The sequence below is a fragment of the Halichoerus grypus genome, chromosome 3 (genome assembly GCF_964656455.1).
Source record: "Halichoerus grypus chromosome 3, mHalGry1.hap1.1, whole genome shotgun sequence".
Taxonomy (NCBI): Eukaryota; Metazoa; Chordata; class Mammalia; order Carnivora; family Phocidae; genus Halichoerus; species Halichoerus grypus.
This window is the reverse complement of record NC_135714.1, coordinates 160,958,365-160,981,168: the sequence shown is the minus strand read 5'-3', so window position 1 is coordinate 160,981,168 and position 22,804 is coordinate 160,958,365. Positions and strand designations below refer to the sequence as shown.

The 22,804-nt window shown below is 55.4% G+C and overlaps 1 protein-coding gene across 4 annotated transcripts in view; it reads left to right on the top strand.

Annotated features, from left to right (window-relative positions):
* Positions 1–22,804, top strand: part of BMP1 (bone morphogenetic protein 1) — a 45,100-nt gene extending 22,296 nt beyond the window's left edge. For 2 of the 4 annotated variants that reach the window (XM_078069524.1, XM_036075173.2), the window contains 11 exons: positions 2,197–2,313; positions 2,542–2,687; positions 2,786–2,981; positions 6,435–6,560; positions 7,302–7,462; positions 7,842–8,022; positions 12,053–12,178; positions 15,396–15,523; positions 15,901–16,114; positions 17,745–17,995; positions 22,077–22,804. In XM_078069524.1, coding sequence (XP_077925650.1) covers positions 2,197–2,313; positions 2,542–2,687; positions 2,786–2,981; positions 6,435–6,560; positions 7,302–7,462; positions 7,842–8,022; positions 12,053–12,178; positions 15,396–15,523; positions 15,901–16,114; positions 17,745–17,995; positions 22,077–22,211 — 1,781 coding nt within the window. In that variant the 3' untranslated portion in view covers positions 22,212–22,804. Of the gene's footprint in view, positions 1–2,196; positions 2,314–2,541; positions 2,688–2,785; positions 2,982–6,434; positions 6,561–7,301; positions 7,463–7,841; positions 8,023–11,357; positions 11,897–12,052; positions 12,179–15,395; positions 15,524–15,900; positions 16,115–17,744; positions 17,996–22,076 lie in introns of those variants that run through there. The other 2 variants (XM_078069525.1, XM_036075175.2) reach the window with 2 other exon arrangements.

Genomic DNA, 22,804 nt, shown 5'->3' with positions numbered 1-22,804 from the left:
TTTGTTTTTAGACTCCACATATAAATGAAATCATACAGTATTTGTCTTTATTTCATTTAGCACCATACCCCCTAGGGCCATCCGTGTTGTCACAAATGGCAAGATTTCATCCTTTTCTGTGCTGAGTAATATTCCACTGTATGGCTATCCCACATCTTAGTTATCTGTTCATCTACTGCGTCCGTCTCTTGGCTGTTGTAAATAATGTTGCGATGAGCAGGAGGGTGCACATAGCTCTCCAAATTGGTGTTTTCATGTTCTTTGGATAAATACCCGGAAGTGGGATTGCTGGATCATAGGGCAGCTCTATTTTTAATTTTGGGGGAAGCTCCATACTGTTTTCCACAGTGGCTGCACAGATTGACGTCCCCACCAGCAGTGCACAGGGTTCCCTTAGCACCACGTTCTCAAACCTGTTCTCACTTGTCTTCTTGACACCAGCCAATCTGACCGCTGTGAGGTGACATCTCATGGTAGTTTTGATTTGCATTTCCCTGATGATGAGTGATGTTGAGCCTCTTTTCATGTGCCCATTGGCCATCTCTACGGCTTCTTTGGAGAAAAATCTATTCAGGTCCTCTGCCCATTTTTTATTGGGTTGTTTGGTTTTTGGATACTAACTTGTGTAAATTCTTTATATATTTTGGATATTAATCCCTTATCTAATATATGATTTACAAATATCTTCTCCCATTCAGTAAATTGCTTTTTTGTTTTGTTGACAGTTTCCCTCACCTGACAGAATTGCACAGGCTAATTCCTTCTTAGAACTACTTAGATCACAGTCTCTTCATCCTCCCCTGAAACCCAAAGCCTGGCCAAGGGTGATCTGGCCACCCTGGTGTGGGAGCCAAGAGTCCCGGTAGAATTAGTGCCTTCTAGCTCCATCTCTAGTCCCTTCCCCGATCTGGACCTCAGGGTCCTCGGTACGGGCTTCTGGGCCTCCCACAGAGGTGATGCTCAGTGTGTGGGTCGCGGGAGTCATACAAGTGACAGAGGAAGACAGACAGGCACAACTCCACAGCTCCAGGCTCTCTTCCTCATCTGGGCACTTTCAGAGGCTCCATTTTCTCCCTCTGCAAGATCTGGCTTAAGGGTAGCCTGGCACACCACGGAGGGCTCCCTACCTGGCACAGTGGCCCCAACTTGTTTGCACAGGAGACTTTGTCCCTTGGTGGTGAGGGGAGTGGTGAGTAAGTGGGGGGTGAGTGGTCAGAAGCACGGGACAGAAGGTGCTTTAATGGCATAGAGTTCGGGCCAAGAGAGGCTTTTGCTTCAAGCCTGAGGAGCTGTATGCATTCTCCTCCTCCAATCTGGACATACTCCTAGGAAGCCCAGGACCGCCCATTAACATTAGAACCTTTGTTCCACGTCCTGGGCCTGAAGCAGGCTGACCAATCGTTGCTAACCATCTCTTTCTGATATTTGAATATTTCTTATTAGTCACCCAAAGCAGCTGTCTTTACAACACTTCCTCCTGAAGACGTGGTAGCGTGTCCCAAGATTCCACTTTCTTTTTCATAACTTACATTCCTAGGTCAGCACCCTCTGTCCCTTGCCGAAGGTTGGGAAATACCCAATCTTCTTTGGAACACACAAGTCATCCCTCATTGATTCTTGACTACAAAGGATTCCACAAATGGCCAGCCTCATCTGCTGACATGGATCCTTGTCAGGGTTTATTTCAAAGGGGAATTTTTCTGACCCAGTCCCTAGATTCTAGGATTTACTTGGGGTCCTCTGGCATCTCTTGCATTTGGTCAAATGAAAACATTTTGTAATGTACAAAGAAAGCTGTGTTCATTCTTGGTGATTACTTGTTTGCATGGAGATCAAATAAGAAAAGTAATGGTAAAAAAAAAAAGTAATGACGGCAATATGCTCCTTTAAGAAAAAGTAAATAAAACATAGATACAGCTGGTTATTGCGAGGAGCCCCCTTTCCTCCCCGAACTCATATTCCATCCCTCAAGTGCACAGAACCCTCTAGAAGTCTGGTATACTCTGGCTCTTCAGGGCCCTGCTAGGTCTTGGACCAGACTCAGGCCACCTGCAGGGTCTTGGGATTTTGTGCCAAGCGCAGAGCAGGGCCAGAGCCCCTGAGGCCCCTGGAGCAGCAGGGCGGGCTTCCTGGTGCAGGGAGGGGAGAGCGCCCTGCTTCAGGCCTCACTGCCCTCTGTGCACACTGTCTGCACAGGCCGCTTCTGTGGGGGCAAAATACCCGAGCCTATTGTCTCCACCGACAGCCGCCTCTGGGTGGAGTTCCGCAGCAGCAGCAACTGGGTCGGAAAGGGCTTCTTTGCCGTCTATGAAGGTACTGCGGAAGCGTGACAGGGAGGAGTCAGCTATGGGGTCCCCGGGCATCCCAGAACCGCCTGCTCCTGGCACCGCAGGGGCGAGGTTGAGGGCCCGTGAGGGAGGACGCAGAGATCCCGGTGGGATTGGCCAGGCCCGGGGGCACTAAGAAGCTGGGGGACATGGGAAGGTCTGGAGGAGGGGGAGAGAGGGGCTCTCTCACTGACCTCACGCTGTGTCCCCAAAGCCATCTGTGGGGGAGATGTGAAAAAAGACAATGGCCACATCCAGTCGCCCAATTACCCTGATGATTACCGGCCCAGCAAAGTCTGCATCTGGCGGATCCAGGTGTCTGAAGGCTTCCACGTGGGCCTCACCTTCCAGTCCTTCGAGGTAGGTCAGAGACCCTTCGGTACCACCTCTTCGTGGGCTTCCGGTGTTGGGCCCTGGCAACCAGCGCTCCTCCAGCTGACCGAGCCCCCGACCCTCAGATCGAGCGCCACGACAGCTGTGCCTACGACTACCTGGAGGTGCGTGACGGGCACAGTGAGAGCAGCACCCTCATCGGACGCTACTGTGGCTACGAGAAGCCCGATGACATCAAGAGCACATCCAGCCGCCTCTGGCTCAAATTCGTCTCTGACGGATCCATTAACAAAGCCGGCTTTGCTGTCAACTTCTTCAAAGGTGCTCCTTCCCGCCCCCCACCCAGCCCACCCCCATGGCTAATCCATCCCCTTCATTCCTTTTTCTGGCTTTTAAAATTGCATTGTATTGTGGTCAGAACACTTAGCTTGAGATCCGTCCTCCGAAAGCATGTTAAGTGTACTCAACAGTAGGGCCGACCGTAAGCACAGTGCTCGTGCAGCACATTTCTAGGGCGTGCTCATCTTGCTCGACCGACACTTTATGCCTGTTGATCATTTCCCATTTGATACCATTTCCCCCTCCCCTAACCCCTGGCAACGTCATTCCACTCTGTTTCTTTGAACTTGACTTTATTTATTTATTGGATTTGACTATTTTAGATAGCTCATGTAAGTGGAATCCCGCAGGACTTGTCTTGTCTGTAACTGGCTTATTTTACTTAACGCAGTGTCCTTAAGGGGCACCCGGGTGGCTCAGTTGGATAAGCGTCTCAGGTCATGATTTCAGGGTCCTGGGATCGAGCCCCGTGTTGGGCTCCGCGCTCAGCAGGGAGTCTGCTTGAGATTCTCTCTCTCCCTCTCCTTCTGCCCATCCCCCCACTCATGCTCTCTCTCTCTCTCTCCCCCCCCTCAAATAAATAATCTTAAAAAAAAAAACAAAACACAATGCCCTTAAGATTCATCCATACTGCATATGGCAGAATTTCCTTCTTTTTTAAGGCTGAATAGTGTTCCACTGTGTGTACGGACTACATTTTTTAAATTGAAGGATAATTGACATACAATATCCTATTAGTTTTAAGAATACAGCATAGTGATTCGACTGCATTCCCTACGCTGTACATTGCATCCCCCTGTCTTATTTATTTTATAACTGGAAAATTATACATCTTAGCCGCCTTCACCTCTCTTGTTCATCTCTCCAGCCCCTCCCCATCAGTTTGTTCTCCGTATCTATGAGTCTGTCTGTTTTGTTTCGTTTGTTCATTTGTTTTGTTTTTAGATTCCACATATAAGTGAAAGCATATGGCATTTGTCTTTCTCTGTCTAGCTTATTTCACTTAGTGTGAATTCACTTAGTTCGTGGTGTCACCAATGGCAAGATTTCATTCTTTTCTATGGCTGAGTAATATTCCACTGCATGGCTCTCCCACATGTTCTTTATCCATTTATCTGTCGATGGACACTTCAGATGCTTCCATATCTTGGCTGTTATAAATAACGATGCAATGAACATGGGGGTGCGTATATCTCTTCAAATTGGCATTTCATTTTCTTTGGATAAATACCCAAAAGTGGAATTGCTGGATCATATGGTAATTCTATTTTTAACTCCTGAGGAATCTCCATACTGTTTTCCACAGTGGCTGCACCAATTTGCATTCCCACCCACAGTGCAGAAGGGTTCCCATTTCTCCACTCCTCCGCCAACACTTGTTATTCTTATCTTTCTGATACTATCCATTCTGACAGGCGTGTGGTGATATAGCTCAATGTGGTCTTGATTTGCATTTTTCCTGACGATGAGTGATGTTGGTCTGTTGGCCATCTGGATGTCTTCTTTGGAGACATGCCTATTCAGATCTTCCTACCATTTTTAAATTAATAGTTGTTTTTTTAAATATTGAGTTTTATGAGTTCTTTATATATTTTGGATGTTAACTACTTATTGCATATAACATTGGTAAATATCTTCTCCCACTAAGTTGCCTTTTCATTTTATTGATGGTTTCTTTCACTGTGTGAAAGCTTGTTAGTTTGACGTTGTCCCATTTGTTTATTTTGCTTTTGTTGTCCTTGCCTGAAGAGACAGATCCAAAAAAATATCACTATGACCAATGTCAAAGACCTTATTGCCTGTGTTTTCTTCTAGGAGTTTTATGGTTTCAGGTCTTATATTTAAGTCTTTAACCCATTTTTAGTTTCTTTCTGTGTACAGTGTTGATAAGTGGTCCAGTTGCATTCTTTGGCATGCAGCTGTCCAGTCTATTTATTAAAGAGACTGTCGGGGGGTCCCTGTGTGGCTCAGTCGGTTAAGCGTCTGCCTTCGGCTCAAGTCATGATCCCGGGGTCCTGGGATTGAGCCCCGTATCAGGTGCCCTGCTCAGAGGGGAACCTACTTCTCCCTTTACCTCTGCCTGCCGCTCCCCCTGCTTGTGCTCTCTCTCTCTCTCTCTTGCTCACTCTCTCAAATGAATAAATAAAATCTTCAACAAAAGAGAGGGACTGTCTTTTCTCCATTGTATATTCTTGCCTCCTTTGTCATAGGATAATTGACCATGTAATCACGGGGTTTTTCCTGGACTCTGTATTCTCTTCCATTGATCTATTTTTCTATTTTTGTGCCAGTACCATACTGTTTTGATTTATTTGTTTTTGATTATAGCTTTGTAGTGCAGTTTGGAATGTGGGAGCGTGCCACCTCGAGCTTTGCTCTTCCTCAGGATTGCTTTGGCTGTTCAGAATCTTTTGTGGTTCTGAACGGGTTTCAGGATCACGTGTTATAGCTCTGTGAAAAATGGTATTTTGATCAGGATTGCATCAGATCTGTAGATTGCTTTGGGGGTATGGACGTTGTAACAGTATTAATTCTTCCCATCCTGTACCACATTTTCTTTGTCCTCATCTGTTGGTGGACATTTAGGCTGTTTCTACATCTTGGCTATTGTGATGTTGCTGCGGTGACTTCACACGTTGTTTATTCAGCAATTCGACACAGAGGCTCTAGGAGGGATGCAGAGACCCTGGTGCCCTCCCTTGAACTGATGGCCTAACTGGGGAGAAAAGGTCAATTCCATTGAAAAACTGCATATCTCATTGACTAAATGACAAACTTATATAAAAGTAGTTTGCACATGGTAGGTCCTCAACTCTGAATTGAAATAATAATTCAAGAGTTGACTTAAAGTCCAGAAGTTTGTGTAGAAGAAAGGCCAATGAAGCACAGAGGCAGAAAGTGCTGTGGAAGCTTGGGGAGGAAGCCAGACAGTGTGGGTTGTTGTTTTTTTTAACTGGTGTCACGGTGGGCAGGTCATCTTCTGAATCTCATTTCCTCATCTGTAAAATGGGGATAGTAACAGTCCCTCCATCACAGGTCATGTCAGAATTAAAGGAGAAAGGAGGAAATAGTACTTAGCCAGGGAATGGCATACAAGAGGAACCAGTCCATGGTGGCGGCCACCAGCCCAGCCATTGTGGTCAGAGGAAGGCTCTGTGGGGGTCCGCCTGTCCCCTCTTTCAGGTCGTAACCTGTCCCTTTGGGGCTCTCAGGAGTAGGGTCCCCTGGGGACTGAGTGGGGGCTGGGTGGGGCAGGGAGGCCCACAGCCTCAGAGCTCTGAGTGGTCCACAGCCGACAGCTGGTCCCTGCACTGGGGCTGGAGGTGGTCACAGGAAGCCTGAGGGACTGTGGACCTGACTCGCGAGCAGAGGGCGGGAGGAGAGACCCAGGCCCCGGCCTGGCAGTCATTGACCCCCTTTCCTTCCAACTGGCAGAGGTGGATGAGTGCTCGCGGCCCAACCGCGGGGGCTGCGAGCAGCGGTGTCTCAACACGTTGGGCAGCTATAAGTGTAGCTGTGACCCCGGGTACGAGCTAGCTCCGGACAAGCGCCGCTGTGAGGGTGAGTGCCCCCCTCCCCGGGACCCAGGCCCTTAGCCAAGATCTCTCCTGCTCTTGGACACTCCCCTCCCTGGAGGGCCTGGGACTCCCTAGAACGTTCTTCATGACGGGGGGACAAGGAAGACATTCTATCCTGCAGGCCCCCAGAACACACTTACCAAGTGTGATGCACTCTGGGTTGGTTTTGTTTTGTTTTGTTTTTCATCTTTATTCGCTTAAAGTGCTGATCTTGACCGACTGATGGATTTCGTCACCCTCCAGAAGGGTCATGATCCCCAGTTTGGAAACCACTGTCCTCAGACACACACTGATTTTTTGGCCTCTCCCGATACCCGGCCCAAGGTGAAAGCTGGTGAAAGCACTCCCTGTCAGAGCCTCCAGCTCAGCCTGGTCTTGCCTGGCGGCTTCTCTCCCTGCCTCGCCACGCTTCCAGTCCTCCCTGCACACCGGCCCAGCCTTCCCTGAGCCCCTTGCCCCCCTCCTCCCTCTCAGCAGATGTCCTGGCGGTTCTGTCGCAGAGAAAGTAGAAGTGTTCACACATACGAGTCCTCAGTTCCTCATACTCTGAAGATACCCCCCCCCCCCCGCCTGCTTCCCTCCCGTTCCTGAGAGACGAGACACAAGCCCCGGGACTGCAGGGAATCCAAGATCCCCTTCTCCCCAGTGCACCCAGCACCTGTCTCTGGCCCGTACCTAGAGTGGGGGCTCCTGGCAGGTGACGGCACCTCTCTTGTCCCCCCAGCTGCCTGTGGTGGCTTCCTCACCAAGCTCAATGGCTCCATCACCAGCCCCGGCTGGCCCAAGGAGTACCCCCCTAACAAAAACTGCATCTGGCAATTGGTGGCCCCCACCCAGTACCGGATCTCCCTGCAATTCGACTTCTTCGAGACCGAGGGCAATGACGTAAGTGCTCATTGGGCTGAGGAGACGCAGGAAGGTCTGAGGCGTGGGAGCCAGCTTCCTTCCCTATAAAAGAAATACCCAAAGAATGTAGAGGAGGAGAGACTGCTCCCAATTCCAGGAAGCAGGGGAGGGTTGGGGAGGAGGGCTTGAAGGCCAGGGAGCGCGCACGTGGCGATGTGGAGCGAGGCAAGACTTGGGCCTTGTGTGGAGAGCACAGGAAGATCTAATGGGATTGACGTGGCACCTCTTTGAGTTATTAGAGTCTGTAAAGTGGGTGACTAAAGACAAAAGGACTCACACAACAGGGAGCCTTCCCAGGTAGGGGTGGTCAGGGGAGACTTCCTGGAGGAGGCAGGCCTGGAGCTGCCCTGCCCTGCAGGTGTGCAAGTATGACTTCGTGGAAGTACGCAGTGGGCTCACAGCTGACTCCAAGCTACATGGCAAGTTCTGCGGCTCCGAGAAGCCCGAGGTCATCACCTCCCAGTACAACAACATGCGCGTGGAGTTCAAGTCCGACAACACAGTCTCCAAGAAGGGCTTCAAGGCCCACTTCTTCTCAGGTAACCCGGACTCCCCAGCTCTGAGCCTGCCTCCCCTCCTCCCTGCCACTGGACCCCTGCACTTTCTAGCCCTCCCTGTTGCCAGGCCAGCAGGCTCTGTCCCCTCCTCCCCCCACTAGCCCTCCACCACCAGGCCAGCCCCTCCATTCCTGAACCCCATTACTCCCGAATCCTCTGGGCTATATGGGAGCCAGCCTGAGGATGGGCAGGACACAGACATGCAGAATCGAAAGGAGAGGGCTTTCCAGGTATCAGGAGCCATTATGCCGAGGTCCCAGAGAGGGCAGGCCCTGGGAACAGGGAGTTCATCATGGCCAGAGAATGCGGGGTACATGCAGAGGAGGAGGATGTTTGCCTTGCGCTGTGTGGGCCAGATGATCTGGCAGCAGCCACATCTCCGATCAGACCCTACACATGCCAAACGGGTTCATGCCGGGGCCTTCAGAAAAGATGAGGAGCCTCCCTCTCTTCAACACCAAAGCCTTCCCATTCACCCTCAGCCCACAGGTGGGGGACTCAGATCCAACCAGCATATGTTTATTGAGAGCTGCCCCACATAAGGCTTGGGATCAAGTCCCTCTGATGGCCTCATCTTTGGGTGGCCTGAGAGGTAGCCAGCCCCTCTGAGCTAGGCCTCCAGGGGTCCCAGAGACCTTTCCCCTGTTTTAGTCATCCCTCTGTCCTTCATCCTGGGGCAAGGCTGGTGGTCTTTCAGAGGCAACTGGACCTGGGACATAGTGTGGGGTGGGGACTCCATGAAACTGAGTGGGGGGAGTGGGAGGCAGAGGGAGTGGCTGGAGCGGCTGGTTTTCTGGGGGAGTGGCCCAGGGATCCTGATCCCCAGCAGGCCTGGTGGGCCGGGCATGGGGTGGCAGGAAGGCAGGAAGCCCATGGCCTAGTCCATGCTGCCTTCCTTCTCCCCTCCTTTGCCCAGGATCCTGCATCCTCGAGCCCCCTATGTTGTGGCCCTGCACCCCTGCCTGCCCCACCTGGATGCCATGCACTGCCCCTGTGCCCTGGTCCCTGCTTGGCACTGCCAGCCATCCTGCTCTGCTTACAGTCCCCCCCCAGCCCCTGCCCCCTACTGCTTGCTGAGACCCCTCCCCGTGCAACGCGAATCCTTTTCTTCCCTGTGCCCACCTGGAAATCCTACAGGGTGCTCACCAGAGGGCTGAGGGGATGTAACACCTACTCGGGGGTGGGCTCGGTCCTGGGGAAACCATTACCTGCTTACTCTTGTCTCTTCCTGCCCTTCTGTTGCTCCAGTCTTGGAGGGGGAAGGGGACCAACACCACATGTGTCAGGCCTAGAGCCCAGGGCTCTCCACCCCCGGGTACTGCCCTGCCCTGGCATGACACTGGGCCAGCCACCCCTCAGCCCCGCACAGACACACACACACACGCACACACATGCGATGCCCTGCGGCACAAGAAACCTGCAGAGGACCCTCACCAGTGGGCATCAAGGTTGAGCCCTCAGGGCATGGGGCATCTGACTCTGGCCCCCCAGGAGGGGGGCTCTTTGGACTTTTGGGACACCCAGCGAGGAGACCCTAAGCCAAGAAGGAGAAGAAAGAGCCTGAAGACCTTCAGTCTGACCCCAGCCACCTTCCGGGGCATTTGGCACTGGAGGGTGAGTGCCATCTCCTTGTCCGGGCCCGTGTCCACCCTCCCTGCTCCTGTCCCTCCTGCAGCCTGCTCCCCTGGTTCCGAGGTGAGGCTACCACTCCCGCCCCCCCCACGCCCGAGCCCCCCCCCCCCCCCCCCCCCCGCCTCCTGGGACGCTGCAGCAGGCCTTCCTCAGGACTCACCTTTCTATCACTCGGCCATTCAGCCACCCACTTACCCACGCACTCATTCACGGGCAAGTATTTCTTTTACCCCTCCTATGTGCCAGGCAGTGTACTAGGTGGTTAGGGTACAAGTATGAGGAAGGCGTGGAGATCAAAACAGTTCCGGGAAATCTTCGCTCAGTTCTTGAGCTGGGACCCCTGAAACTCCCAGCATAGTCACAGGCGAGTTCCTGGGCAAAACCCCAAGTCATAGGGTGCCCCTCACCCCCACCTTCCTGCAGGGCCCTCAGCCAGGGTCCCTGGTGAGGTTCTGAGAAGGAGCCCTGGGAGGGACTTGGGGACTCCATCGCTTGGCCCTGAGTACCCACAGGCCCCAAGGGGTCTGGCCCACCTGAGAATGGAGTGGAGAATCAGGGCTCCAGTCCTCAGCCCCTCTGCTGATGGAGACCAAGAACAGGGCTCCCTTTGTCGAGGACCCCACCTGGCCATTTGAATGGCAGAGGGCATCTTTCTACCTCAAGGTTCCCCTGTGGAATTCTGGGTGTCCATTCAATGTACACACCTTCCCCGAATGCCTGCCTCTGTGCCAGGCACACAGTCCCCAAAGTGAGCACAGACAGACTGGAGAATATGTGGGTGTGACACACACGTGCCCGGAACCACGTGTTTCTCTGTGTGTCAGTGCACGCGCGTGTGGGTGTGCTCGTGGGGGAGTGCGTGTGTGTGGGTTGACCCAAGCTTGAGCAGCCGCATGTGTGGGCACACTTGAGTCCACTGGTCTGCTGAAGAGCCTGTGGTCTGCGCACGTGTGTGTGTCTTCGTACCCTCGTGTTGGCCCCCGAGCGCCTGCAGATGCACCCGTGCCTGTGTGTTGGGACCTGTGCACGCCTCCTCACACAGGTGTGGGAGTGAGGAGTGCGGTGGGTGCTAGTGATGTGTGGGCACCGAGTAGCATCCTGTGCATGGGTGTACGCGTCCCCGTGGGTCGGTGTCTCTGCTGCCGCGGTGGGACCACAGTACGTTCCTGCGGGGATCCTGTGTCTGTGGGCACGTTGGCGTGAGTGTGCGCAACCAAAGCCGCAGCGGCCGGAGTGAGAGCGCGGAGCTGTCAGCCAGGCCCACCCTTTCCGCCGGCTGCCCCCCTCTAGCGGAGATCTGTCTCTCTCCCTCCCTGTGTGCAGGCCTCGTGCCCATCTGCGGCCCCAGCCACTGGGGACCCAAACCACTTGATACTCTTGGATCTGTCCTTCACCAGCTCCACCTCTCACCTCCTCAACAACGGCTCCAAAGCCCTCCAGGCCTTCTTCCTGCCACAGGCTTTCTCCCCATCTGTCCCCTGTCGCTGTGCCTCTTCCCACCTGCTGTTCTCTTTGAGCTGGCTGCGCCGGACATGGCCGCCCCGCATGTGTCTCCCACTGCCTTCCCGCACTGCCCTGTGACTCCGCCTCCGAGGCCCGGGCTGGTGTTCACTGCTGTCCCTCCCTGGCCCCTGCCCTCCACCCCCACCCCTTGGTCCCTTTTCTCCTTCTCTCTCTCGTTTCAGAAAAGAGGCCGGCTCTGCAGCCCCCTCGGGGACGCCCCCACCAGCTCAAATTCCGAGTGCAGAAAAGAAACCGGACCCCCCAGTGAGGCCTGCCAGGCCTCCCGGACCCTTTGTTACTCAGGAACCTCACCTTGGACGGAATGGGATGGGGGCTTCAGTGCCCGCCCACCCCCCACCTCCGCTCTGCCATTCCGGCCTGCCCTCCTTCTGGCCGGACAGAACTGGTGCTCTCCTCTCCCCCTGTCCCCCCTCCCGTGGACAGGGGACCTTCCCCGCCCCCACCCCCTCCCATTTGGATGGTGTCTGTGACATTTCCTGTTGTGAAGTAAAAGAGGGACCCCTGCGTCCTGCTCCTTTCTCTTGCAGTCTGCTTGTCCGTGTGTCTGTTTTTCCACTTGTCCGTCTGTCCAGTAAGCAGGTAATGGTAGAGGGTGCCCACGTTGGTCAGCTCCAGCCCCCAGCCCTCCGTCCACCCACTTCTACTTTCTCTCCCCACAGCTGGGCCGCTCGGCTGGCTCCGCTGGAGGCACCGCCCGGGACCCCCCCCCCCCCAGCACCACCACCAGCACCACCACCACCATGGCCTGGGCCCCCCGGGGGGAGGAAGCCCAGCCAGCCTCCCGCTGCCCCTGGGGCGACCACCCGGCCCTCAGCCGCGCACAGACCCGGGCCCCGCCTTGTTTGCTCCCCTGCAGACAAGGACGAGTGCTCCAAGGATAACGGCGGCTGCCAGCAAGACTGCGTCAACACGTTCGGCAGCTACGAGTGCCAGTGTCGCAGCGGCTTCGTCCTCCATGACAACAAGCACGACTGCAAGGAAGGTGAGCACTACCAGGGTGGCCCACCCGGGGCCCCAGGGACTGGAGGCCGGGGCCCAGGAGGCGGGGGAGGGGGGTGCCACCGCCATCTGGCTGCGTGTAGACTCAAGGACATGAGTGGCCTCTGAGGTCACCTTGTTTGGCCTCCCACCGGGTCCACAGACTCCCCCCACACACTTCCATCTCTCCTTGTGCCTGTCAGGAGAGAGGGGCTCACACCTGTCCCCGATCTCCATCTTGAGACTGATCTGGTGGTTAGTTCTTAAAACCCATGTCCCAGTCCCTCTCCCCCTAACGAGTGTCCTCTGGCAGAGGCGAGATGGCACGGTGGTTAAGAGCACGGGCTGCCCGGCCCAGCCCTGCCGCTTGGCCAGCTGCACGCCCCTGAGGGCCTCCGTTTGCTCCTGTGGGACACCCAGGTGGTCACAGGCCCACCTCATCAGGCCATGGGGCTCCCAGCAAGCACAGTCGTGTATGTCAACCGTACGGGTCACACTTCTGACCCCCGGGGACACTCAGAACAGGGTCACTACCTCCCTGACACTCAAACCCTGCAGATATTTGGAAACAGCTCTCCTATCATCACCGATATCATCCGATACCCCTGTGGACATGGTACAACACTGGCCTTCCATGTCGTTAATTCTATAGTGTCCGCAGCCTGCTGAGGACACACTATGCCAGCAGCACGGCATCGACTTGGCTCTGCCACTGAATGTCTGTGTGACTTGGGCCGAGTCACTGCACCACCCTGAGCTTCAGCGTCCTCACCCGTGAGATGATAAACAATGGGACCTACCTTGCCACATGCTAAGTTTCATAGATCTCACTCGAGCACTGAGCACAGTGCCTGGCAAATGCCTCTTCTCACTGTTATTAGGTGGACAACCAAGGGACCAACAAATTAACTTCTGGCTAAAATAAACAGAATTGAAGCACTCAACAGTGACCCAACGGACGCTCAAGAGCTTCCAACCCCATCAATGCAGGCTCCCAAATATGGAGTTAAGGGGACCTTATTTTGAGGTTGTCCAAAGTGCACTCTCTCTCTCTGTACTGTGTGAAAAAGAGTACATCAACACCAACAGGGTAACCGGGTTTGCACTTCTGGGCGGACAGCCTTGTACATCGCGCAGAGTCACTTTAGAAGCCCTCAGGCGCCCCACTCACACGCTAGGCGAGTTACGAGTCAGTATTTCCTGAATTCCTGCAGAGGGTGCAGTGCGGTGCAGAGTTCGGCAGGGGGCTCAAGAGGGGGGTCCCTCTGTCCCCAAGGAAGTTGCAGTCTAGCTGGGGGAGAAGTGGGTGTGCACCCAGAAGTTGGAGGGAAGGCCAGTGTAGAGATGGGGGATGTGCACACACAAGTTGGAGGGAAGGCCAGTGTAGAGATGGGGGGTGTGCACACACAGAAGTTGGAGGGAAGGCCAGTGTAGAGATGGGGGATGTGCACACACAGAAGTTGGAGGGAAGGCCAGTGTAGAGATGGGGGATGTGCACACACAAGTTGGAGGGAAGGCCAGTGTAGAGATGGGGGGTGTGCAACAGAAGTTGGAGGGAAGGCCAGTGTAGAGCTGGGGGGTGTGCACACACACAAGTTGGAGGGAAGGCCAGTGTAGAGATGGGGAACGGCAGTAAGTGTGGCAGTGGGGAACCACAGAAGGATGACAGACACAGCCCACAGGTCCAACGTGGAGAGCCAAGGGCTCCACGTGCCTCCACCAACCGGGGCCTCTGCGAGGCCCGCCCCCTGCTCTCAGGGCCTCGTGGCTGTGCGTTCATCCTGTGAGCCGCTGACCGTAGGCAGCCACCCGTCCCTCTCTCCTCCCCAGCCCGCAGTGCACTGGTTGCCCGTTTTCCCCGGAGGCACCTGTCAGATTGGATGATAATAAATAATGAGCATCAGCTCTTAAATTTGTTTGGGAGGCCACACTTTCAGAGGCAGACGGCAGATTACAATGGATCGAGGAGCCTTAAGTAGTGAGAATGGGGTGACAGCAAGTTTTCTTGACGGTCAACTGAGAAGAAAATGAGAGAGGACGGGCAGCAGCCGGAGGGGAACGTAGGGCCATGGGAGAGCTATTTTAGGATGGGGCAAAGCTTAGGAAGGCCCACAGGCTGGTAGAGCCAGCACAGAGAGTGAGGGTGGATAATGTGAGGTACAAAGGTCCGCAGGTGGTGGGTGGCAGTAAGCTCCAGCTCACAGAAGGAGAGGCAGCTTCTTAGAAACAAGGAAAGGGGAAGGTGAGTTTGCAGGTAGGGGCCAGGAAGTTGAAGTTGTTCCTATCTGAGGCCCTGATTTTCTCAAGGAGGCAGGAGGTGAGCTGGTCTTCTGGGTAGGAGGGGCTGGGAGTTGAGAGGGCTGAGGGTTTGGAGCCATTGTTGAGGAGTTGAGGAGGTGAGAGGTGGAGCTGGTGAGGGACAGATCCAAGAGTATCAAGTGGTTTGGGTGTCCAGTGGTTGGGGTCACAGATGGGGTTCTCCAAGATGGCGTAGTTAAGGACAGTATGTTGAGTAGCAGGGGTGATCAGCTGTGTGGTCCAGCCAGATAGGAAAGTAAGTTAAGTCAACCAAGGAGAAAATATTGGGAGAAACTAGAAGGACCAAGGCCATGGAGGGCTCTCTAAAGCTGAAGAAGCAGTGAACGGACAGTGAGGGCCTGAGCACCCTGGAAGAACAGGAGGTGGTCACAGAGAGGTGATATTTGTAGCATGAGGAAATGGTGGGTAATGGCAAGGCCCAGTAAGGTCATAAGCAAGCCCACCTTGAGGGGAAGAAGATAAGCAGCAGTAGAGCTTAGAAGATCAGGGACAGAGAGGCCAGCCCTAGGATGGCAGCAGGAGTGGGTAGAGAACTGAGTCAGGTGCCAAAGTCTTCTGTGAATGTGGAGGTGTGGCAGGAGACCAAAGGATGATAGCATCGTGGAGGGCAGAGGGGGTGTGGACAGATGGCCTCAGAGATCCAGGGATCTGCACGGGGGCAGCTGTGAGGGGGGCTTCCATGGATGCTACCAGGCAGGGCCCTGCACGGAAGCCTGCAGCTAGATTTCCCTGCCTGTGGGTAACGGAACAGAAAAGAAGTCATGTAAGCCTTCCATCCGTTGGCAGGTGAGGGACAGAAGAAAGAAGCAAGGAGGGCAGGAGGGAAGGGCTTTGTTCCTTTCCTCACGGGGCACTGGAGCCCCAGGGTCCTTGCTGATCTCCTTCCCCTCGCTTCCCCACAGCCGGCTGTGACCACAAGGTGACATCCACTAGCGGCACCATCACCAGCCCCAACTGGCCTGACAAATATCCCAGCAAGAAGGAGTGCACCTGGGCTATCTCCAGCACCCCCGGCCACCGGGTCAAGCTGGTAAGGCGCCCACACCCCAGCCCGCATGGGCGCCCCTGCTCCTGCGTGCTATCCGGCCGCCGCCTATTTCCTATCGGCTCCAAAGCCCTGGGTGACTCAGAGCGATGCAGACTGCAGGCTGTTGGCCTGGCTGAGCCCGCAGGGCTGTCACCCCTCTGAGGATCCTAGCGAGCCCCCCATCTGGTTTGGACAGAGGCCCTGCCTGCCATTGCCCCCCCGCCCAGGCCCTCCCTCCTTGCTTCCAGCTGTGCCACCAGCAGTGACCACTTCCTTGGGTCTCCAGGAGCTGGGGTCCGGAGGCCTAGATCTGGGGCCACCTGCTGCCTGCCCCCCCCCAGCCACATTCTGAGTTTGCTGTCCTCCCTCGTGCCCTCCAGACCTTCGTGGAGATGGACATCGAGTCCCAGCCCGAGTGTGCCTATGACCATCTGGAGGTGTATGACGGGCGTGACGCCAAGGCCCCTGTCCTGGGCCGCTTCTGTGGGAGCAAGAAGCCCGAGCCGGTCCTGGCCACAGGCAGCCGCATGTTCCTGCGCTTCTACTCGGACAACTCCGTCCAGAGGAAGGGCTTCCAGGCGTCCCACTCCACAGGTGAGGCCGGCTCAGGCCAGGGCGCTGGGCAGCCAGTGCCCTCATGCTGTCTTGTTCTGCAGCCATCTGCTGGTCCTGGCCCCAGAGGCAGGCCCAGGCTCAGGAGGCTCCCATGGAGGGTGAGGAAGAGCGTGTGAAGGCACAGCTAGACCAAGCCTGTGGCCTGGGTGGAGAGAGACTGTGTTCCAAGGGCCGAGCAGGGGAGCAGAAAGGGAGCACTAAAAGGAGAGTGGGGGAGATCCTGATTAGGGGCTGTGAAGTTGGAAAACAGAGGGCAGTGACGACAGTGGGTGGGGAAGCCAGGGATGGAGAGGGAAGCCCCAGAGTCCCCAGCGGTAGGACGCCTGACCATGCAGCAGCCCACCCACATTCCAGCCCCCACAAGTCACTCATCCATTCATTCTACAGATACTTACTTATTAACACATAACATGTTTGAGGCGGTGTTGTAAGTGCCTGTCCCAAAAAGGAAGCAAACATCTCGGCCCTGGAGGGAATTAGGAATCAGGGAATTAGTGATCCCTTGCCCATTTATTCAGCAACCCTTTGCTGAGCTGTGGCCCCATGTGAGCCTCAGCGGGGCACATGGTGATGAATCAGGGAGGAGCCCTTCCCCCACCCTCAGCCCAGGAACTCCCAGTCCAGAGGTGAGCTGGGACATGCACAGATAACGAGAGCATGAGGCAAAACATGATAAGCTCTAGGTTCGAATGGGAGTTGGTGGGGTCATTCCAGCCGGGGGAGGAGCCCAGGCCCAGCCACAACCCCAGGATAACTCGGGGTGTATACAAGTGACCGCAGGTCATTTCGTTTGGCCTGAACAACGGGTGTGTGAGGACAGCCATGAAGTGGAAACAAAGCAGCAGCAGAGATAGGCTGGAGCCCAGGCTGGGGAGGGTGTCAGATGGGGGCTTCACAGGCTCCTTGTGGGCCTTGAGCCCCCTGTTGGGGCGTCCCCAGGACTGATGGGTCCACAGCCTCCCCTCCTCCCTTGCAACTCAGTTCCTGCCCTGGGTCCCGTCCCACCCCCTCCCCACCCCTCCAGGGAAGCATAAGCACCGGGCGTCCTAGGGGCCAGAGGGCTTCCCCAGGAGGATGGGCGCCGCTGGCCCTGCCCTGCGTGCTCTCATCTGCCCCTCCCAGCAGAGGGTCACAGACTGGAGGCCCGGAACTCTCTCTGGCCCTCAGACCTGCTCTGTTTGGCCCACACTGTGTTTTTTAAAAATGTGAGCCAACATTTAAAAATCAAGAGTTTTCACAGAAAATCCAGATGTAGTTCTTCTCTCTGAAGAATGGAAGCTCTGGCAATGCAGGGCCCACATTCTTCCAGGGCAGCCGTCAGAAGGAGCAAATTAGCAATGGCCTCTTTTGACAAGCATGCCCCCCGCTCCCGGTGCCTCTGCTCAGAGTTGACTAACAGCCCGGTGTGTCCCCGGGCCTCTGTGGGCATCGGTCCAGAGGCGGAGCAGCAGAGCACCTGTCGTGGGCCGTGTCCTGGGCCAGGTCCACAGCCGCCCACCACTAGCCGTGTGGCCCTCCATCCAGCCGCGAGGGTTCGGCGTGGCGAGGTGCAGCGCCTGGCCCTCGGCTGTGCTCAGGGATGCTGGCTGATCTCGTTGTCCTCCCACAGAGTGCGGAGGCCAGGTGCGGGCAGAGGTGAAGACAAAGGATCTTTACTCCCATGCCCAGTTTGGTGACAACAACTACCCCGGGGGGGTGGACTGCGAGTGGGTCATCGTGGCAGAGGAAGGCTATGGCGTGGAGCTGGTGTTCCAGACCTTTGAGGTGGAGGAGGAGACAGACTGTGGCTACGACTACATGGAGCTCTTCGATGGCTATGACAGCACAGCCCCCAGACTGGGGCGCTACTGCGGCTCAGGGGTGAGACCCCGCCCCCCAGGGCGCGCCCATGCGGGGTGCCAGGATGGGTGGTAGCCCAGGCCCGGCCCCTTGCAGGAGCCCAGAGACCCTGCCTGGTGGGTGGCTGCTCATGGAGGCCCGCCCTGCTCCGGGCCATCCCCACCCAGGAAATTCGGTCCTTTTTTGGCCAACACTGTGGTTTCTGCAGCCTCTGGGACAGGCCCTGCCCTGACCCAAGCCTGCTCAGCACTAGTTTGGTTGGACCTACAGGGTGGCTTGCATCTGGGGAGGAGGATGGAATTCCCTCTGCCCCCCTCATCCCTTGTTCCAGTCCCAAGGCAGCTTACCAGGGCCCAGGATCGGGGGCAGAGGCTGGGGCAAAAGCCAGGAACCTGGGGCCTGAGCCGAACTGTGCTAAGCAGTCATTCTGGCTGAGCCATAAAAACACCCTCATCTCTTCCACTGCCAGGTACCCTTCTTGGCGGGAGGCCAGCTGGTCCCAAAGCCCTTGGTGCCACTGTCCGAGCAGATGCGGGACACTGCTTCTTGGTCCGTAAAAATGGCACTTTCAGAGGCAGTGGGCAAAAGTTTGCTCCATGGGATTTTAACCGAGGTCACGGGAAACCACAAAGGTGGATTTATTTTCCTCTCAGTCAGAGCTTGTGGCTTCTTTTGTTTTTTTTTTTCTTTTGTTTTTGTGAATCGTTTCCCCCTTCAGAGAACATCATCTTCCCCTCTCCATTACACACGAGTGCACGCACACACACACACCATTACACACGGGCACATGCACACCACACACACACACACACACCATTACACACGGGTACATGCACACCACACACACACACACCATTACACATGGGCACATGCACACCACACACACATACCATAAAACACGGGCACATGCACACCACACACACACATACCATTACACACGTGCACATGCACACACCACACACACACACATACCATTACACACGGGCACATGCACACCACACACACACACACCATTACACACGGGCACATGCACACCACACACACATACCATTACACACGGGCACATGCACACACCACACACACACATACCATTACACACGGGCACATGCACACACCACACACACACACAACATACAGTTACACACGGGCACATGCACACACCACACATACATACCATTACACACGGGCACATGCACACACCACATACACACACAACATACAGTTACACACGCGCACATGCACACACCACACACACACCATTACACACGGGCAATGCACACCACACACACACACCATTACACACGGGCATGTGCACACACACACACATACCATTACACACGGGCACGAAAACACACACACACACACACACACCAGTACACACGGGCACATGCACACACCACACACACACATACCATTACACACGGGCACATGCACACACCACACACACACACACACACCATTACACACAGGCACATGCACACACCACACACACATACCATTACACACGGGCACATGCACACACCACGCACACACATACCATTACACACGGGCACATGCACACACCACACACACACATACCATTACACACGGGCACATGCACACACCACACACACACACACACACACCATTACACACGGGCACATGCACACACCACACACACACACACACATACCATTACACACGGGCACATGCACACACCATGCACACACATACCATTACACATGGGCACATGCACACACACACATACCATTACACACGGGCACATGCACACACCACACACACACATGCCATTACACACGGGCACATGCACACACACACATACCATTACACACGGGCACATGCACACACCATACACACACACAACATACCATTTCACACGGGCACATGCACACACCACACACACACACATACCATTACACACGGGCACATGCACACACTACACACATACACACATACCATTACACACGGGCACATGCACACACTACACACACACACATACCATTACACACGGGCACATGCACACACCACACACACACATACCATTACACACGGGCACACGCACACACCACACACACACACACATACCATTACACACGGGCACATGCACACACCACACACACACAACATACCATTTCACACGGGCACATGCACACACCACACACACACACACCATTACACACGGGCACATGCACACACCACACACACACATACCATTACACACGGGCACATGCACACACACACACATATCATTACACACGGGCACATGCACACACCACACACACACATATCATTACACACGGGCACATGCACACACCACACACACACACATACCATTACACACGGGCACATGCACACACCACACACACACATATCATTACACACGGGCACATGCACACACTACACACACACACACATACCATTACTCACGGGCACATGCACACACCACACACACACACACACACCATTAACACGGGCACATGCACACACCATGCATACACATAGCATTACACACGGGCACATGCACACACCACATACACACACACATACCATTACACACGGGCACATGCACACACACACACATACCATTACACATGGGCACATGCACACACCACACACACACATACCATTACACATGTGCACATGCACACACCACACACACACACACCATTACACACGGGCACATGCACACACCACACACACACACACACACACATACCATCACACACGGCCTCATGCACTCACCACACACACACACCATTACACATGGGCACATGCACACACTACACACACACACATACCATTACACATGTGCACATGCACACACCACACACACACACACCATTACACACGGGCACATGCACACACCACACACACACACACATACCATTACACACGGCCTCATGCACTCACCACACACACACACCATTACACATGGGCACATGCACACACCACACACACACACACACACACACCCTCCCTCCCATCACCTCCCTGGTCCCTCATCTCTCTCATGGACATTCTCCAGGGCAACCTGGGCACCCTAGGAAGGGTTAAACTTCCCAGAGCTGCAGCATCCACTGGACCCACCATTAGTCCGTTGAATGTGTCCTCAGGACAGAGCTTCAGCCTCTGTAGGACTGGGACAGGGTGAAGAGGTGGGGAGGTGGGGCAGGAGCGGAGCACACAGGCCCCTCTCCTGCCTGGCTCACCACTCTGGAATCCCCTGGCTGCAAAGCCAGCACCCCCTCTCCACTTTGCCCATTGTAACTCCCTTGATCTGGCACATTCCAGTGAGCCACACATCAAATCCAGTGTCCCCAGGTGGCTTCTTCCAGAGACTTCCACCGGGCTGGAGCCAACGGGAGGGGACCTGGGAAAGGAACCCAATCCCGTCAGGGCTTCCTGGCAAGGTTACTGGAAATGTCCCCAAGGTTCTCGGAAATGATGCTTTCTATGCCCTGAGAGCCAGGGCATCTGTGTGCTGATGCTCTGCGGGTAGCTCTCACTCGGAGGGCCTGCAGGCAGAGGTGAGGAGGGGCTCGCAGGAGCCTAGGAAAGGGCATCACCTGAAGCTGACCACGGCCAGAACCGGGGGAGGACAGGAGGGGCATGGGCACATCTGCACCTGGGGGACCCAGCTGTCCTGTCTTCCCCAGGAGACAGCTGAGACAGTGAGAAGGCAGTCTCTCAGAACCCACTCCCTTTGTAAAACCCTTTCACAACCATCCCCTCATTTGCCACCCCCCCCCACCAGCCCTTCTAGGCTTGGAGAGCAGGGAGCAATTCTCCCATTTGCCCTTGAGGGAAGCGAGGCCCAGAGGCGAGCAGCGCCTTGCTAAGACTTCGCAACTAGCTAGTTCATAGCAGTGCTGGGTTTAGGATGAAGTGTGACTCTGAACTTAAGACAAGTTCCTCTGTCCCCTGCTTTCTTCCCTCCTCCAGGCACCCCCTTAAACTCCCACTGGCAGTAGTCTTCCTCCTGCTTCAAGGGGCTGGGGGAATCTGGGGAATGTCTGGGAGCCGCCCGCCTTCCTTAGAGCAGGGGCTCCTGGGGAGGAACAACAGCAGCCTCAGCCTCATGCCCATTCCTCTCCTCTGTCAGCCTCCTGAGGAGGTGTACTCGGCGGGAGACTCTGTCCTGGTGAAATTCCACTCAGATGACACCATCACCAAGAAAGGCTTTCACGTGCGGTACACCAGCACCAAGTTCCAGGACACGCTGCACAGCAGGAAATGACCCCTGCCCTCCTGGGGGGGAGGGGGGCTGGGGACGGGAGGCCTGCTGCCCTCGGTCACCTGGACCGCACAGTGCGAGGTGGGCAGGAGGTGGGCACCCCGTCTCCCGGGCGCCGGGACCTGCGGGCCCACGGTCCAGGCGAGGTTGTCCTCAGGAGGCAGGGAAACTGGACTCCTTCACGATCCCCTCCTCCTTGCCCCCAGCAGAGCCAGGGGGCCGGGGCCGGGAGCCAGAGCCTTCACCGAGACTTGAAGTAGCCGTTGCCCTCCGGGGGCCTGGCCTGCTGGGCAGAGCGTCTGTCAGCAGGCCCGCCCGGCTTCCCTGCCCTCCCCACACGCTGTGTTGTGTATTGCTGGTGGCATATCTTCATTGTCATGTACATTCCCCACCCCTTCTCCAACCTCCGTTTGGTTGTTTTAAGCCCCCACTTCCCCACTTCCTGGGGCCGGAGTTTCCATATGAGTCCCACGGGAGCCACAGTGGGGAGATGCAGGGGAGAGGGTGGGGGAACGAGACAGGGCTTGTCTTGGGCCCAGCGGCTGGTCAGCCACACCAGGGCACCCCAGCCAATAAACGGAAAGTGTTACAGCGAG